Consider the following 19262-nt stretch of genomic DNA (forward strand, 5'->3'; position numbering starts at 1 on the left):
ACTAGGGAGTTGGGTGCAGAGTGTTAGAAAAAATATACTCCGAGCCTCTGGGTGGGCTGTAGTATTTTTTGTCAGCCCATTTATGCATTGGTGGTATTTTAGCTAGAGTTTGCCACACCGTACATGCTGGGGCCACCAGAGTATTGTGGATGGGCAAGATGATTTTTCCCTGAGGGGATGTAAGAAGGATGTACAACAGGGGATGTTGGGGTTCATGTATTTCTTCCAATGAAATTTGCAAGGTCTCCGCTATATGTTTCATAAGGTGTTGAAATCACTGACATAGGATGATGGAGGATGCATGACAACTTCATCTGGAGAAGAGGAGGATTTGTCAAAGGTGGTGTTTCTTTTTCCTCAGTTGGCCCTTGCTCCTCTATAAGATCCTCCTGTGGAGCAGAATCCAAGCGCAGCAGTTGTTGCTTGTAAGAGGGCATTCATAAGATGCGACCCTGTAGAACAGGTCACCTTAAGAAGCCCAGGGGTTCCAATAAGCCCACCATGGTGAGGAATAAGGGAAGGGGGCAGGGCTTCAAGGTTGTCCTTCCCAAGGTTGCCAGGCATATCTCTTGCTGGGAATTTCCTCCTCAGTGAGTACCTGGTAGTTAAGTTGGTACTCGGGCCCGGACAGGGTCCTGAGATTGCACTGGTATCCTCAAAGAGATTGTGTGGGGCTGGTGACCACACTGGTACCAGAGACTGAGTCATCATTAAATAGGCTCCAGGAGGTGAGTTGGTATAAGAACGGCCGTACTGGGTCAGAACAAAGGTCCATCCAGCCCAGTATCCTGTCTACCAACAGTGGCCAATGCCAGATGCCCCAGAGGGAGTGAACCTAACAGGTAATAATCAAGTGATCTCTCTCCTGCCATCCATCTCCACCCTCTGACAAACAGAGTCTAGGGACACCATTCCTTACCCATCCTGGCTAATAGCCATTAATGGACTTAACCTCCATGAATTTATCCAGTTCTCTCTTAAATGCTGTTATAGTCCTATCCTTCACAACCTCCTCAGGTAAGGAGTTCCACAAGTTGACTGTGCGCTGTGTGAAGAACTTCCTTTTATTTGTTTTAAACCTGCTGCCTATTAATTTCATTTGGTGACCCCTAGTTCTTGTATTATGGGAATAAGTAAATAACTTTTCCTTATCTACTTTCTCCACATCAGTCATGATTTTATATACCTCTATCATATCCCCCTAGTCTCCTCTTTTCAAGCTGAAAAGTCCTAACCTCTTTAATCTCTCCTCATATGGGACCCATTCCAAACCCCTAATCATTTTAGTTGCCCTTCTCTGAACCTTTTCTAGTGCCAGTATATCTTTTTTGAGATGAGGAGACCACATCTGTACACAGTATTCAAGATGTGGGTGTACCATCAATTTATATAAGGGCAATAATATATTCTCCTTCTTATTCTCTATCCCCTTTTTAATGATTCCTAACATCCTGTTTGCTTTTTTGACCGCCTCTACACACTGCGTGGACGTCTTCAGAGAACTATCCACGATGACTCCGAGATCTTTTTCCTGATTCGTTGTAGCTAAATTAGCCCCCATCATACTCGCACTGTGTGTCTTTCGGCACCCCTCAGTAACGGTGATTCAGGCTCTTCCAAAGATTCCAATGTCCTCATGGAATCGGAACCTGGATGGTACCGGGGACTCTAGATAGGGACGCTCAGGAGTCAGTATGTTGGGTGGTACTGAACTGTGATCAGTGTGCCCTTCACATTTGGCTACAGAAGACAGTACCAATGACCATTTCAGCTTGGCTGTGGAGTCCTTGTATTCCAAAGACAATGAGTCTAGTGCTGATGCTGTTATAAGTTGTTTACCTGACATTTTCTTGGTACATGGCATGGTTTTCTTAGCTGGTGCCATGATCTTGGAACTGGAAGGGATGAGAGCCTCAGCGCTACCCGTATCAGGATATGAAGTCTCCTGAGACCTAGACTGAGGAGATGACTTTCCCACTTCTCTTATCCCATTCTGGAGAATGGTATCTCTTCTTCTTAGAGGGTCTGGATGGTTGTGAAGGGCCCTCAGGGTCTTTTGCTTATTGTCACAGCAGAGCCAGTCACCGGGGCTCTGAACAACTAGATCCAAGATACAGGGGATGAACTGGATCCCACGAGTCTCAGAGAGTGCTCTATCAACAGGAGTTTTTTTGAACCTGCTTCTGAACCTGAGCAGCTCTCACATGTGGAGAGGACATGAGTCTCTCCCAGGCAGAGCAGGCAGCTTCAATGACTATTGCTGAGGGGAAAAGACCCATGGCACGTCTGGCAGGGTTTGAATCCCGGGGTCTTGGGCATAACTGCACTTGAGTCTGTGGACCAAGACTTGAGAGGGTGGGGGGAAAAAGACCCATATCGGGCAAATGAAGAAGGGAAGGGGGAAACTAACCCCCAAAGTGCATACCGTGCTAAATAACAAAAAATAGAAGAAAATGCCAAAAGAAAAGATGATGTGAGCGAGGTAGCAAGCTGCATAGCTAGCTAACGGACACAGCAATGCTCCATCTCAAGTCAGTCTTGAAAAGGAACTGGAGTGGCAGTGGGTCTAGGAGCACAAGGGAGGTCTAGGGTGCAGGCATGAGCCAAAGACACTGCTAATGAAAGTCTCCAATCAAGAGTGCCCATGGGCATGTGCACATCTGAATGCAGAGTACCCACAGGGACACTGCTCGAAGAAGAATGTAAGGACTAATCTGTGGGCTCACTGAATAATTTGAGGCCATTGAAGGAGAGGTCCTCTACAGCATTTTGGACCTTACGCAGGAAGCCTGAGGACTGCAGTGACGATGCATGGCACATGACCGTGACTGTGGAGATGGAGCAAGCTGCGCTATCAGCTGTGTCAACGGGCACCTGTAAAGTCATCCTCCCCACGAGCTGTCCCTCCACAGTCACAGCCTGAAATTGCTCCCTGTGTTCTTGTGGGAAATGCTCAGTAAGATAATTAAATTTGGCATAGTTGATGTGACTGTTTTGTAAGTATCACCTGGTAATTCACAATTCTAAACTGCTGGGAGGCAGACAAATAACTCTTGCAACCAAGTGAATCAAACACTTCTGGTCTATGTCGTGTGGGGTAGCTTTTGAATGGTGCAGTCTGTTCCATTCATTAACTGCACCCACTCCTAGGGTGTTGGGGGTGGAATGAGAAAATAAAGACACTGAGCCCCAGCCGGGAGTAGCATTTTTTATCTGCCCTCTGGAGCTGTCGGGGGCAGTGTCAGGGGTTTGCTAAATCATGTTGGTAGGCTTCAACTGCACTTTATTCACAGGCAGGTCTTTTGGATTTTTTTCTAATGGAATTTGGAAAGTGTTTGCCACTTTCTTCATCAAGTCCAGAACTGTTTTGAAGTCATCTGCAACAGGCAATAGGGGCATAACCGCTTCATCTGGAGAGGATGATGGTACGTTTGTTTGCGGAGTTTCCATTAGAAGATGGAATTTTATTTCTCTCTCTCCCCCCTCCTAGAGCAACTTTTGAAAGTTGTTCAGAACTTACATTAGCAGGCATGTGTATATCCCCAAGGTGGCATATACAGTGTGAATGGCGATCACTAACTGGGAAGGACTCCCGGCAAATGAGGCAAGGTTTGAAGCTTGTAGATGTAGGCATACCCCAACAAAAACAGGCTTCGCTGAGAACTTCCCTTACTGTCAAGAGGGATTGGGGAGGAGGAGGGGGGAAGAACGTGTGTGTATAGCAGGAGTCAAAAGCCTTGGCTAACTGGGAAAAAAAGAAATGAACACTAAACTAACTAAAGCAATAAAAGGTATAAACCACAAAAGAATAAAACTGACTAAAAAAACCTAGTTAACAAGTAAAATCGCAAGCGAATGCTGAGGATGCACCTTCTCAGGGCAAGGTGGTTGAGAAGGAACTGAGGGAAATTTGTCCATCACAGTCCAATATACTCTCAGTACGAGGCACGAAGATAGCTAGGGTGTATGCACACGCCAAACGGACACTGATGCCAAAAATTTCCAATCAAAGAAGCATGCACACTATGGAAGTGGAGCCTCCATAGAGACACTACTCGAAGAACTGGCCTCATTTCTACTTTTTGTTCTATAGGGAGAGAGCCCCAAAGTGATTATGTTCTCACTTCTGAGCTGGATTTGGAGGATGTGTAAGAGTGTTCTGGAATTGGACCATCCAGTCCAAGTTTTGGAGTAGTTATGAAAGACCAATGACTAATAACAAAATCTACGATTCATTTCTTTTACTACCGTATCTGCTTAATGTGTACTTCTACAGGAAAAACAGATTCCTGGGATTTGTGAAAAAGGGAAAGAAAAATCCAAAACAAAAAGAAAAGAAATACTGTTATTGGCGTAAGCACAGGTTAGGCCAGGGGTGGGCAAACTACGGCCCGGAGGCTGCATCCACCCTTCAGATGTTTTAATCCGGCCCTAGAGCTCCTGCTGGAGAGCGAGGTCTGGGGCATGCCCTGCTCCGTGTGTGCCATGGCTCCATGTGGCTCCCAGAAGCAGCAGCATGTTCCCCCTCCAGCTCCTATGCGTAGGGGCAGCCAGGAGGCTCCACACGCTGTCTCCGCCCAAGTGCTGCCCCTGCAACGCCCGGGAATGACGGCCAATGGAAGCTGCAGGGGCAGCGCATGCGGACGGGGCAGCACGCAGATCCACCTGGCTGCGCCACCACGTAGGAGCCAGAGAGGGGGACATGCCGCTGCTTCCAGGAGCTGCTTGAGGTAAGGGCCGCCCGGAGACTGCACCCCAACCCCCTGCCCCAGCCCTGATACCCCTCCTGCCCTCTGTCCCAGCCTAGAGTAAACTCCTATACCCCTAACCCCTCTTTCTCAGCCCCATCCCAGAGCTCGCACCCCCCGCCAGAGCCATCACCATCACCACCCGCACCGCAGCCCCCTGCCCCAGCCTGGGGCTCCCTCCCGCACCTTGAACTCCTCATTTCTGGCCCCACCCCAGAGCCCGGAACCCCTCCCGAACCCCAACCCCCAATTATGTGAGCATTCCTCGCCTGCCATACAATTTCCATACCCAGAGGTGGCCCTCAGGACAAAAAGTTTGCCCACCTCTGGTTAGGCCTTATGTAAAATACAGCCCTAAGCTATATTAGAGTGTTTGTCACTCTTTGCCCCTAGAAAGGGACTGACTGAGGCTTTGAGAATGTTTGATTTAATGGAAGGCTAGGAAAGAATAGAACATTAACTGAGACTGAAGAAACAAATGCAACATACCTTTGCTTCAAAGAATTTTTTTCTTAATTTGCTATCTTGCGGAGGTACTGTTTTTCTCAAATTTTTATACCATTTTCTAACAATATACCCTCTCCAGCAAGCTTGGATTCTGTTGAAAAGAAAATGTCGATGTTCAACAAATGCAAACATAAATTTAAAGAGAACAAAATAATTACCTGAAACATAACCATTTGAAAATTTTCAAACACTTAAATATTTACTGTGCATCCACCAGTGCTGAATTTTCAGTATGTAACTTGGAGCAATACAGCAAAATAAATGTTCAGCGACAACAGCTCTATTGGAAGTAATCCTTACCTCGTAATACACTTTATTTTAAACAGACGCGCCCCATCATGTATTACTCTGGTCTGATACTGCTTCTTTCTACACAAAGGACAGGTCTTTTTACCTGCAAACTTTTCAAAAGCTTTCAGGCATGCCTAGAAAAATATTATCATTTTAAAATGTAAGTAGTCACTTATAATTTGTAGATGTAATGTTAATTTTTCTTCATAAATAAACCAGATTCACTTTAGATTACACTAAGTGAACATTTTTTGCTCTTTCATGAATTCAAAATAGCATATATTTACAAGAATATACATTTATATCAAACTACTGGAAATAAGAAAATGGATGATAAATCTTTTTAGACTTACATGGAGTCAAATATTATGAATTAAGCTATCTGTCACTTCGATGTACATAATTAGTAATCCGTATACAAACATATGTGGGTTTCCCTTGTATGCAAAATGTAACATTGTAAAACAGGAATAATATCTGTAAATTATGTTTCTAACAGTAAATGATATTGAGTCAAAATGCCTTCTTGCAAAACCAGAAATTGTGCTTACAGTAGATTTAGAATATTTAAATTACAAGAATGCTGTATTGCATGCTTTAATAGTTAAAACAGGGTCTACTCACTCTGTGAAATACATGGGAACATGAAAGCAGCACCTATTGTTCACAGAAAAAAAACAAGAACAGCTTGAAGTTTAAACTAGTTTAAAAGCTGAACACCAAAAATACATGAAGTAAAAGAAAAAATCTGAATGTAGAAAGGTTAACAATCCTGCTTGTTGGTAGTATTGCAAAAGACTTCTATTGAAAATGAAGTTTAAATATTTGCAATTTTTATTCTAAAAAGAGAAATATAAATGAACAGCATAAAAAACTGCTGTAGGAAGCAACTAGAAAAATAAAGTACAGCTCAAAGAAACAAAATGGTCATTCATTAGTTTTAAACTGCTTCATATAGAAATGCCCATAGCAAATGGGGCGAAGGAGGAGCCATAAAATGCCAAATGACAAGAGAAAATATATTTAAAATAAAAACTGATTCGCCCCTCCCCCAGAAAACAGTTAAATTTCAATAAGTGATATGCAGCACACAAAGTCTTCTCAGAGAAAGTGTGCTCACAAGCTTCATGCAAACTTCACCTTTTTCTGACCCAAACTCCTATCAAATGGTAGTGATCTCTATTCTGACAAAAGGTACAGCATTAGACAAAAAAGGCAGTTGGTCCTTAGTGGAAGGAAAAACTGGGGAAGGAGTGAAACTAGAATAAGTACTGTGCATTACTGAGCTGGCAAACACAAAAGGATTAATGGCTAAACAGCCAGCTAAAGGAAAAGCTTTCAGATACAGTGGCTTTTTTCCCTTGAGGGAGGACATTTAATGAAACATGCAGGACAAAAAGAATTCCAGAGACATTTCCCTTTTTTGTGCCAAATCTAAAGTAACCTTTTCATGAGTGCTGTCTTTTGCTCTCTCTAGTTAAAACTTAGACCTAAAGGGTAGCCAGACTGCCTGAGTTTGGCAGAACAGCCTTGTTCTTCAAGGCCATCCCACCTGTCTTTGTGCAATTTTATACTTTCTTTAAATAGGTAGCAATGTGGTAAAAGGGGAAAAAATAAATAATCCACCTCAAAAACTGAAATTTCAACCCACCCACTGCCCCCACCCCAGTTCAACAAACAAAGCAGAAAAATACTCCAAAATGCAGAAAGAAACTTACAAGCAACTTTGAATAATGGTTTTCTCCTCCTAATTACATTAACACCTGTCTAAAGAACACACTCATCTTTAGCTAGTTACTTGTCCTTTTTGTTTAAGTAATTCTAAAATTATACATGAGGGAATATTAATAAAATGTTTAATGCAATTATGCTTACACTGCACATATTTGATGTATAAAACCATCAAGGTAAAATGCAGACATGCCCTCAGAAATTGTGACTAAATGACCAATTTGTATTGGGGACACAACAGGTTCACTCTGTGGACAAAAATAACTAAAGAACTATTTTTTTAAAACTAGCATCACAAGAAAATAAGAGAAATAAGACTTTTTTTTAAAAGTAAATTGCACAATCAATAACTACTGTACAATAATAATGATGAACTAAGGTTAAGGCCTTAGCCACTTTGGCTCAAACCCCAAGTGGGCACAGACCTATGGAAGTTTTGCAGGACTAGATATAGAGGTCTATTAGTTTTCCCCCCTAGAGTAATATTTTCAGCAGCTATTAAGCATTCTATACCACATCTCTCTCCAGAGCAGCTTCAGATCTGGCCATATAATGGTTGGACAGGCAATCAGATATTTGAGTGACATCTAGGGATTTCACTGAGCATGCTCAATAGAATCCCCTTATCCATATGTGGATATGGGGTTTTCTCCTGACTACCAGATATTTGTTAGCTACAAAACTGTGTTAAAATGGCCTCATCTGAAGCTATTGCTCTTTCCTGTCTGACAGGTCTGTTACTGAGGTTCATCAAGAAGATTTCTAACAATAATTGGCTTCTACCTCTTCTGGTACCAGCAGACAACATAAACTGCCTTAACAAGATGCCCTTCATAGTCTTTAAACTTTAGTTCTGTCAATCCAGTTCATTCCACAAGTACCAAATTCACATAAACTAAAGTAAAATGGAAATACAGCAAATGAATAATTGTAGAAAAATAAGTTACACAACAGGCTCATTAAGTCAGCAAATATCTCAAGTTGGAATCTCTCATTTTTTCCTCTTGTTCCAACTACAATTTTCTAGTATAACCATAACTTTGGGAAATGAATAACTAATAATAAGTGAATAACTGTTTAAAGAATGTTTTTGTGCAGAATACACTCCAAAAGTTATAAATGTACCTGTGGTTGAAGTGCAAATTCTTCCCTACATATTGCACAAGGTTGCACTGAATCTCCCTGTTTTATAGATCTTTGCTTTACTTTATCCCACTCTTCTGCTGTTAGTGGCAAGGAAGGAGGCTCAACTAAGCCCAATTTCTGAGCTACAGTGGGGGGGGGAAAAGACACACATTGATACTTCTACAGGATTAAATTTTTCTTCACATAAACCTCATTGCTATGTATCTATTTAAAAATACTGTATACAAATTCATAACCAAACTACATTCCAACCTATCATGGAGTATTCACTACAGACCTGATTCTGCAATGTGCTGAAAGCACTCAGCTCCCACTCAAACCAATGGTAGTTGGGCATGCTTACCACCAGGCATGAGGTGTTTAGCACCCATCAGAACTGGGCCTTGTTCAATGTATAAGGTTGAAGCAGAAACATGTTTTTTCATTTAAATTGTTTACATTCAGGTAATATGCATTTCCTTATCTGTTAATAGCTACTTAAGGGTTATTAAACTTAAATGCATAGTGCCTCATATAAAAAACACAGTGTACTTTCAAAACCTTCAATACAAAAAATTGGAGTGTTTTTATACACAAGTATATTAACGTATATGGAGATCCAGTTGAGGGGGAGTCAAACATGATGCTTAGTTTACTGGCCTGAGTGATGGGACAATAGGGGTGCAGTCCATAGTGACTGAGAGGAAGGAGGGCTTGCAGAGAAAAGAGTAAGAGCTCTCTTATGGGCATACTGAGCTGAAGCCCATGGCTTGATATCTACAGGGAAATGTCAGGAAGACTGGATGAAATTTTAGTTTGAACAGGAGTGGAGAGCTAGATATGTGAATAGTCAGCACAGAAATGATACCTGAACTCACATTTGCGAATGAGATCACCCAGAGATGTTGTATAGACAGAAGAGGAGGGGTTGAGCGTGGAGCTACTTGGGACCCATACAGAAAGCTGGAGGTGTCACAAGGAGGAACCTCTGAACAAAATACTAAAAGAGCGATTAAAAACAAGACAAGAATCAGGAGACGTAAGAGTCATGAAAGCCAAAAGAGGGCAAATTTTCAAGAAAAAGGAGCATGGTCTACAGCACTACAGGCAGCTGACAGGTCAAGGAGGATGTGGATGGAGTACTAATTCTAAACTTTGGCCAGGAAGAGATTATTATAGACTTTGGGAACCATTTTAGAAGATGGCAGAAGGCAGACTGGAGAGAATCTATGATGGAAATGGAGGAAAGGAACTCCAAATAGCAGATGTAGACAGAACATTCGGTGAGTTTAGAGATGAAGGGAAGATGAGATAGTAGTTGTAGAGGCAGGTGTGGTAAGGCAATATGGGAAAGACTAAAGCATGCTTGTAGTGTGAAAGAAAGGAGCCTGAGGAAAGTGAGAGGCCGAGGAGAGGGGCATGGGGAGTAGGGATATCAAGAAGTTGGGATGAGAGGGCGTCACTGGTGCAGGGGAAAGGGTTACAGGAGGGGAGGAAATAGGAAATTTCTCTCTGAAATGGAAGAATAAAAAGAAAGTGGGAGGGAAGACAGGGAGAGAGGAGGCCACACTGGGTATTCTTGACTTTCTCTCTGAAAAAGTCAGTAAGATCCTGTGTGGAGAGGGAACTGGAGGCAGGAGAGAGGGGAAGGTTTGAGGAGAGTCAAAGGGAGGAAAAAGGTGGTTCACCTTAAAACAAGTCTACATGGTCAGCTCAGGATTCCATTTCACACGGAGGAATCCTTAGACAGTACAAAGCTGGCTTTAGCACCACCCATTTTGGCCCCCATCCAGCCCTGGGACTGGGGGAGGTGGAAAGGTGCAGCTGACGATTCAGCCCATTTGTCTTTATACTAAAGAAAAAGAGCAGAGATGTCTGTTTCTAATGCGTATCAATGAAAAACGTCTTCTGTGATTTTTTTCTGAAATCAAACAAATGAAGTTAAAGTAATATGGATTGGATGAATGGACTATAAGGTGGATAGAAAGCTGGTTAGATTGTCGGGCTCAACGGGTAGTGATCAACAGCTCGATGTCTAGTTGGCAGCCGGTATCAAGCAGAGTGCCCTGGGGTCGATCCTGGGGCCGGTTTTGTTCAACATCTTTATTAATGATCTGGATGATGGGATGAATTGCACCCTCAGCAAGTTCGCAGATGACACTAAGCTGGGGGGAGAGGTAGATATGCTGGAGGGTATGGATAGGGTCCAGAGCGACCTAGACCAGTGCTTCTCAAAGTTGGGCCGCCACTTATTCAGGGAAAGCCCCTGGCAGTCCGGGCCGGTTTGTTTACCTGCTGCGTCCGCAGGTTCGGCCGATCGCGGCTCCCACTGGCCGCGGTTTGGCGCTCCAGGCCAATGGGGGCTGAGGGAAACGGCGCGGGCCGAGGGATGTGCTGGCTGCCCTTCCTGCAGCCCCCATTGGCCTGGAGTGGCGAACCGCGGCCAGTGGGAGCCGCGATCGGCCGAACCTGCGGATGCGGCAGGTAAACAAACTGGCCCGGACCACCAGGGGCTTTCCCTGAACAAGCTGCGGACCAGCTTTGAGAAGCACTGACCTAGACAAATTGGAGGATTGGGCCAAAAGAAATCTGATGAGGTTCAACAAGGACAAGTGCAGAGTCCTGCACTTAGAAGGAAGAATCCCATGCACCACTACAGGCTGGGGACCAACTGGCTAAGCGCAATTCTGCAGAAAAGGACCTGGGGATTACAGTGGACGAGAAGCTGATATGAGTCAGCGGTGTGCCCTTGTTGCAGATTGAGGGAAGTGATTCTTCCACTCTATTCGGCACTGGTGAGGCCACACCTGGAGTATTGTGTCCAGTTTTGGTCCCCCCACTACAGAAGGGACGTGGACAAATTGGAGAGAGTCCAGCAGAGGGCAATGAAAATGATTAGGGGGCTGGGGCACATGACTTACGAGGAGAGGCTGAGGGAACCGGGGTTATTTAGTCTGCAGAAGAGAAGAGTGAGGGGGGATTTGATAGCATCCTTCAACTACCTGAAGGGGGGTTCCAAAGAGGATGGAGCTAGGCTGTTCTCAGTGGCGGCAGATGACAGAACAAGAAGCAATGGTCTCAAGTTGCAGTGGGAGAGGTCTAGGTTGGATATTAGGAAACACTATTTCACTAGGAGGGTGGTGAAGCACTGGAATAGGTTACCTAGGGAGGTGGTGGAATCTCCATCCTTAGAAGTTTTTAAGGCCCGGCTTGACAAAGCCCTGGCTGGGATGATTTAGTTGGTGTTGGTCTTGCTTTGAGCAGGGGATTGGACTAGATGACCTCCTCAGGTCTCTTCCAACCCTAATATTCTATGATTCTATTCTAAGGCTTAAAGAAATTACAGGACAATATAATGAAAAAAAATTAATTTAAGGGCTAATTTCTTTTTTTCTTAGGTGGCATACCCTGCAATTCTTCTCTGAAAGGTTGGATCCCATTGAATAGTTACAGGGGTGGACTAGAGCTGGGGATCATATGATAAAGTGCTAAAATGACTCACTCATGCCATGTAGTCAGAGGAAAACCTCCAAAGCTGAAAAATTAGGTTCACATACACCTGTAGAGAAATGCATATAGTTCTGGGATAACACTCAAACAAACACCATTACACTTTTAATCAAATATAAAACTTTCCCTTTTAAACAAATACATATTTTAAAAATGTCTCTTAAGACACGGTGGGTCAGATTTCTTAGCATGCCATTTAGGAGAGAAGAATTTAACAGGTAAGTTGTACTTTTCTCAGTCAAATGACATGTCCAGCTATCCTTCATTGATATGGTTAGTGGAGACAGCCATGCATCGGCAGGAATAGGGATCAAAAATAAAAGTTTGAACCAGATAGAGTAGAAATAACTTTCTGCAGGTCCATAATCACATTATTTTATTTGTATTTGGCTCCCACAGCATGTTAGATAAACCATGCCTTGTGCCAAATGAAAAGCCAACTTGTAGTGCTTGCTAAATATATGTGGACTTGGCTATATGGATGCCTTGCAAATCTGTTCAGGTTTTCTCATTCCTGGTATAAACTGTGACTCTGAGTGCAGATTTCACGAACACACCTTATAATCTTTGACAATGCAGCCCTTAATCCATCTCAATTAGGCGAATTTTGAGGTATTTTTACCTCTGCATCTTCAGTGAAAGGGGACAGTACAGTAGACTTTTTAATTTATTTTCAGCAATATCCGACCAGCCCCTATTGCCGCAATAACAGAATACCTCACAATCGTCAGTGTATTTATCCTCATCGCCCTTAAGAAGTAGGAGGGTACTATAGCCTCGTTTTCCAGAAAGGGCACTGAGGCATAGAGAGATTGACTTCTCAAAGGTCATAAAAGAAGTCAGGGGCAGAGCAGGGAACTGAACCAGCATCCTAAGCTAGCACCCTCACCACTGGGCCATCTTTCGCCATACTGTACAAGAGATTAGGACAGAAATATTAGTGCCAGTTCTCATGGTGTACAAACAAAGTAGCTTGATCTGTGAGTGAAGTGAGGCATAGTTCTGAGAACTGCCTTTTCTGGGCAAAATAAGCAGTATTCTGTCATAGGGAGAACTCCTGACTCTGACATCCTGAGGGCAGAAATGATTTTACTAGGAAGTAGGGCTGTCAAGCGATTAAAAAAATTAATCGTGATTAATTGCACTGTTAAACAATAAGAGAATAGCATTTATTTAAATATTTTTGGATGTTTTCTACATTTTCAAATATATTGATTTCAATTACAACACAGAAAACAAAGTGTACAATGCTCACTTTATATTTATTTTTGATTACAAGTATTTGCACTATAAAAAACAAAAAATAGTATTTTTCAGTTCACCTAATACAAGAACTGTAGTGCAATCTCGTTATCATGGAAGTTGAACTTACAAATGTAGAATTATGTAAAAAAAAAAAACTGCATTCAAAAATTAAACAATGTAAAATTTTAGAGTCTGCAAGTCCACTCAGTCCTACTTCTTGTTCAACCAATCACTCAGGTAAACAAACTTGTTTGTATTTGCAGGAGATAATGCTGCCCGCTTCTTGTTTACAATGTCACCTGAAAGTGAGAACAGGTGTTCTCATGGCACTGCTGTAGCCGGCGTCGCAAGATATTTCCATGCCAGATGTGCTAAAGATTCATATGTCCCTTCATGCTTCAACCACCATTCCAGGGGACTTGTGTCCATGCTGATGACAAGTTCTGCTTGATAACAATCCAAAGCAGTGCGGACCGATGCATGTTCATTTTCATTATCTGAGTCAGATGCCACAAACAGAAGGTTGATTTTCTTTTCTGGCGGTTCGGGTTCTGTAGTTTCTGCATCGGAGTGTTGCTCTTTTAAGACTTCTGAAAATATGTTCCACATCTCGTCCCTCTCAGATTTTGGAAGGCACTTCAGATTCTTAAGCCTTGGGTTGAGTGCTGTAGCTATCTTTAGAAATCTCACACTGGTACCTTCTTAGCATTTTGTCAAATCTCCAGTGAAAGTGTTCTTAAAATGAACAACATGTGCTGAGTCATCATCTGAGACTCCTATAACAAGAAATATATAGCAGAATGCGGGTAAAATAGAGCAGGGGACATACAATTCTCCTCCAAGCAGTTCAGTCACAAATTTAATTAACATATTATTTTTTTAATGAGCGTCATCAGCATGGGAGCATGTCCTCTGGAATGGTGGCTGAAGTATGAAGGGGCATATGAATGTTTAGCATATCTGGCACGTAAATATCTTGCAATGCCGGCTATAAAAGTGCCATGCAAATGCCTGTTCTCACTTTCTGGTGACATTGTAAATAAGAAGTGGGCAGCATTATCTCCTGTAAATGTAAACAAACTTGTTTCTCTTAGCAATTGGCTGAACAAGAAGTAGGACTGAGTGGACTTGTAGGCTCTGAAGTTTTACATTGTTTTGTTTTTGAGGGCAGTTATGCAACAACAAAAAATCTACATTTGTAAGTTGCACTTTCACAGCAAAGAGATTGCACTACACTACTTGTATGAGGTCATTTGAAAAATACTATTTCTTTTATCATTTTTACAGTGCAAATATTTGTAATAAATATATATATATACTTTGATTTCAATTACAACACAGACTAGAATATATTTGAAAACGTAGAAAAAAATCCAAAATATTTAATAAATTTCAATTGGTATTCTATTGTTTAACAGTGCGATTAAACCTGCGATTAATCGCGATCAATTTTTTTGAGTTAATCGCATGAGTTAACTGTAATTAATCGACAGCCCTACTAGGAAGGCAATTTTAACTGAAAGGAAGAAGAGACATACCTCCCTAAAGTGCTCAAAAGGGCAACTTGTTAAGGTTTGCACAGTTGTTACATTTCCAGGTAGGGGAAGTGTGCATCATGGAAGGGTTGATAATCTTTGCTGCATTGATGAACCTCCTCTGAAGGAGATGGGAGGATAGAATTAGAATTCAAAACAATCTTGACAAACTAGAGAATTGGTCGGAAATTAACAAGATGAAATTCAGTTAAGACAGGTGCAAAGTACTGCACTAAAGAGAGAAAAATCAAATGCACAATTACAAAATGGGGAATAACTGGCTAGGCAGTATTACTGCTGAAAAGGATCAGGGGATTAGTGTCCAATTCTGAGCATCACACTAGGAAAGATGTGGACAAATTGGAGAGAGTCCAGGGGAAAGCAACAAAAATGATAAAAAGCGCAGAAAAGTTGACTTCTGAGAAAAAGTTAAAAAAACTGGGCATGTTTAGTCTTGAAAAAAGAAGACTGCGGGGAGCTGATGAATCTTCAAATATGTTAAAGGCTGTTATAAAGAGGATGGCAATCAATGGTTCTCCATGTCCACTGAAGGTAGCACAAGAAGTAACAGGCTTAAACTACAGAAAGGGAGATTTAGGTTAGATATTAGGAACAACTTTCTAACTATAAGGGTAGTTAAGCTCTGGAATAAGTTTCGCAGGGAGGTTTTTAAGAACAGATTGGACAAACACCTGTCAGAGATGGTCTAGGTTTAGCTGGTCCTGCCTTAGTGCAAGGGGCTGAACTGAATGATTTCTCAAGGTCCCTTCCAGCTCTACATTTCTACTATTCTATGAAATTAGGGCCTGACCTTGCAACTGATTCCATACAGGCAGACCATTGTGCCGGTACGGAGTCCCATTGATTTTGTGTAGTTTTCTTTGAAGAATCAGGGCCTTGAATTGTAAATTCTTTAAAGTACGGGCATGTGTGTCTGCACAGCAGCTACCCCAATGGCAATGTGATCTTCACTGGGGCCCTTGGGCATTTCCACAAAAAGAGAGTAAATCATAATGAGCAGTATTTATCTCACTATACTGTAAGATCTTGATGGGGAAGGTCTGTGTCTTTTTTAAAAAGTCTAGTCAAGAGGTTTTGGGGGGAGGGGGAAGCATAGGCCCCGGGGGTGCTCAGCCCCCCCCACTCCACCCCAGGTCCCACCCCCACCCGCCCCCTACCCCCAAAGCCCCCATGCCATCCTGCGTCTTCCCACCCCCGCTCTGCCCTAGGCTCCGCCCACGCCCCACCCTTTCTCCCAAGTCTCCACCTCTGTCCTGTCTCTTCCCACCCAGTTTTGCCCTCTCCCCTGAGCATGACCCATTCACACCCCTCCCCCTTCCTCCCAGAGCCTCCTGCACACCACGAAACAGCTGACTGCAGTGGGCAGTAGGCGCTGGGAGGGAGGGGGAGGAGTTGATCAGTGCGGCCTCTGGTGGGCAGGAGGTGCTGGGGAGGGAGTGGGGGAGCTGGCAGCCAGTGGGTGTTAAGCACCTGCTAATTTTTTTCATGGGTGCTCCAGCCCTTGAGCGCCCACGATGTCGGCGTCTATGGGGGGAAAGAGAGGGAAACCAAAACAAATGTTTCATGGTAAGAATGCTGTAGAATCCTTTAGCAAGGGGATCTCTGAAACTAATGGTTGAGAAAGACATCATGGCTGTTAGTCTGCTAATATACTTGCTGCATTTTTATAGCAATGTTTATTGCCACTGTAAAATTGTATTCTAATAAAAAAATATTTCTTCTTTGAGTGCTTGCTCATGTCCATTACAATGTAGGTTTGTGCTTGCCCTGAACACCACCACCGGAAAAGTTTTTCTCTCAGTGATATTTGTCAGGTTGGCTCTGGTGCTCCCTGAAGTTGTGTCCTCACAGTGCTGGTATATAGGGCTCCACCCCCACCTCAGTTCCTTCTTACCACCCATGACGGTCGCTGGAACTGCTGCTCTTCCTTGCATTTTCCTGCAAGTATCTCTCTCAGTGGATTTTGTTGACTATCTGTAAATAGTTCTTCTCTTCGAGTTTGTTAGTTAGTATAGTTGGTAGTAGACTCCATTTAGCAGGGATAGAACTTCCATCGTGCTGGGGTATGTCTCGGTCCCCAGGATTCAAGCCGTGTGTGTCATGCCATCAGCCAATACTGGTTAGTCACCCACATTCCAGCTGCCTCAAGCATCTGGGGGAGGCCCACATGCAGGAGTGTTGCAGGATTTGCAAGGGCTTCAGGCCCAGAATTAAGGAGGACAGGGACACCAGACTCAAGTACCTCCTTATGGAGGCAGCGCTTCGGAGCTGAGTCACATTGACTCGGCACCAAGTACTTCGGCTTCAGTGAGAAGTGCCCCAGAGTCTGTAAAGGAGGTGCAGCGCTGTTCCACTTCTCTGGAGCCAAGAAAAGACTCTGTGTCTATGGCCTGGCACCGACACTCATCCTCAATGCCGAGGACAACAACGCCAGCATGGGATTCTCAGCACCGCTCTCTATTGCCGGTGCCAAGAAAGAAGCAGAGAAAAACTGATCAGGGGAGATACCCAACCCCAAGGTCTGCAGGGCATAGAGATACTGACAGAGTGTGATCTGTGTTGGGCCACTCGGAAATGCCAGCGGTGCACACAGTACCGTTGACTCTGGCCCCGGTAAGGGCGCCGTTGGACTTTCCACCAAGGAAGAGACACCAGAGTTTGACAGCCCTGGTGCTTCCGTCCATGCTGGAGGCATTAGAGGCAGCGAGGGAGTTGCTGTCACTCCTGGTACCGCCATCCCTTGCCACTCAGGAGCTGACTGCGGCAGCACCGGAGGCGAGGACCTTTACATCACCAAGACCCCAGGTGCCGTCAAAAGGTGCAGTGTCCATCTCCTTCCTCCCGGCACCGTTCACCGACACCAGTTGGCATCGCCTCACCCTGGTCGCTGAGAAGTGACTCCTTGGAGTCGGATTCTGAGGTGGAGTCATACGTCTCCTACAGGAGCAGGCACCACTCCAACCAACAATACCCAATGACTGAGATGAGCCAGGGCATTTCACCAATGACCTGGTCACCAGCGCAGTGGCAAATGCCACTACAGTGGCCATTTTGGAATCCCTGGATTTTTCAGCCAGTCCAGGATCCACAGTCCAGGAGGTCCTACTCCATTGCATTGGGGTTGAGAGCTCCCCCACCACCTCCTTTGGAGCAGGGACTAGGCCTCGGTGCCAAGCCCAGTACTGAACTGCAAGACCCAGCCCCATGGGAACCATCTGGCGCAGAGGGCAAGGAACAAGGCTCCATGCCCCATTACTCTTCCTCCTCTCCCAAAGAGAAGGTGGCCGGAACAAATATAGAGTCTTCCCCAGGACAACTATAGGGCGCACTACGAGCTCATCAGGAGGGTAGCCCAGAACCTGGGTATCCAGGTCAAGGAGATCTCTGAATCATCCCACGCCCAGGTGGACATTTTAGCAGCTTCAGGGCTATTGCGGATGGCTCTGCCTTTGAACAATGCTTAAGGGCGGGAGCAGTGGAAAAGGTTCCACCGGAGTGAAGGGATTGGGGGTCCTAATCAGACCGATCTTGGACCTACGAAACCTCAACAGATTCATGAAGAAACTGACATTCCACATGGTCTCCTTGGTCTCCATTATCCCTTCTCTGGATCTAGAGGACTGGTACACTGCCCTCAACTTGAAGGATGCATATTTTTATATTGTGAAATTTCAGGGACACAAAAGGTTCCTATGATTTGTTGTGAACCACATACACTATCAATTTACTGTGCTCCCATTCAGCCTGTCAGTAGCCCCTCAAGTGTTCACAAAGTGCCTGGCAGTCATCGCAGCCTTCCTGAGGAGAAAAGGGGTTCAAGTCTACCCCTACCTCGACAACTGGCTGATCAAAAGTCGATCCAAGGCCCAGATGGAGGCAGATGTGGAGATAATACAGTCAACCTTCCAGGACCTGGAGCAGTTGATAAATATGTAGAAATCTACCTTTTCCCCAGTTCAAAGGATAGAATTGGAACAGTCCTCAACTCGACCTAGTCCAGAGCCTTTCTCCCAGAAAACTTGTTCAGAGCACTTGGGGCACTCAGAGAGAGCCTGAGGAATCACCCCATCAAGAAACTGCTTAAAGCTCGTAGGGCATATAGCATCATGCACCTATGTGGTATAACATGCGAGACTACGGCTCAGATCTCTCCAGCCTTGGCTGGTGTCAACATATGCAGTGGGCTGACACCATTTCGACAGGGTGGTATCGCTTCCTCTGTCCATGATTGCAAGCCTTCTTTGATGGCTGGACCCGCAGACAGTATGTGCAGGAATCCCATTCTCAAGGCCCCAGTCGTCAATGTCTCTCATTACAGCAATGGGATGGGGGGGTCATTTGGGGACCCACAGAACTCAGGGCCTCTGGTCCCCGAAGGAGCTCTCGTTACACATCAATGTGAGGGAACTGAGGGCAGTGCACCTAGCCTGCCAGGTGTTCCAAATCCACTTGGAGGGCAACGGGCATGTCAGTCCTTACAGACAACATGACAGCAGGGCAGAGCACAATCCTCTCCCCTATGCCAGGAAGCTCTTCAACTGTGGGAATT

The 19262-nt window shown here is 44.3% G+C and overlaps 1 protein-coding gene across 1 annotated transcript in view; it reads right to left on the reverse strand.

The window, feature by feature from the left end:
- Positions 1-19262, reverse strand: part of RNF32 (ring finger protein 32) — a 44043-nt gene that overhangs the window by 15713 nt on the left and 9068 nt on the right. The window contains exons 4-7 of the mRNA XM_065400141.1: positions 8403-8545; positions 6171-6203; positions 5556-5680; positions 5238-5346 (exon numbers count right to left, since the gene is read on the reverse strand). Coding sequence (XP_065256213.1) covers positions 5238-5346; positions 5556-5680; positions 6171-6203; positions 8403-8545 — 410 coding nt within the window. The remainder of the gene's footprint in view (positions 1-5237; positions 5347-5555; positions 5681-6170; positions 6204-8402; positions 8546-19262) is intronic.

The sequence above is a fragment of the Emys orbicularis genome, chromosome 2 (assembly GCF_028017835.1).
Source record: "Emys orbicularis isolate rEmyOrb1 chromosome 2, rEmyOrb1.hap1, whole genome shotgun sequence".
Taxonomy (NCBI): Eukaryota; Metazoa; Chordata; order Testudines; family Emydidae; genus Emys; species Emys orbicularis.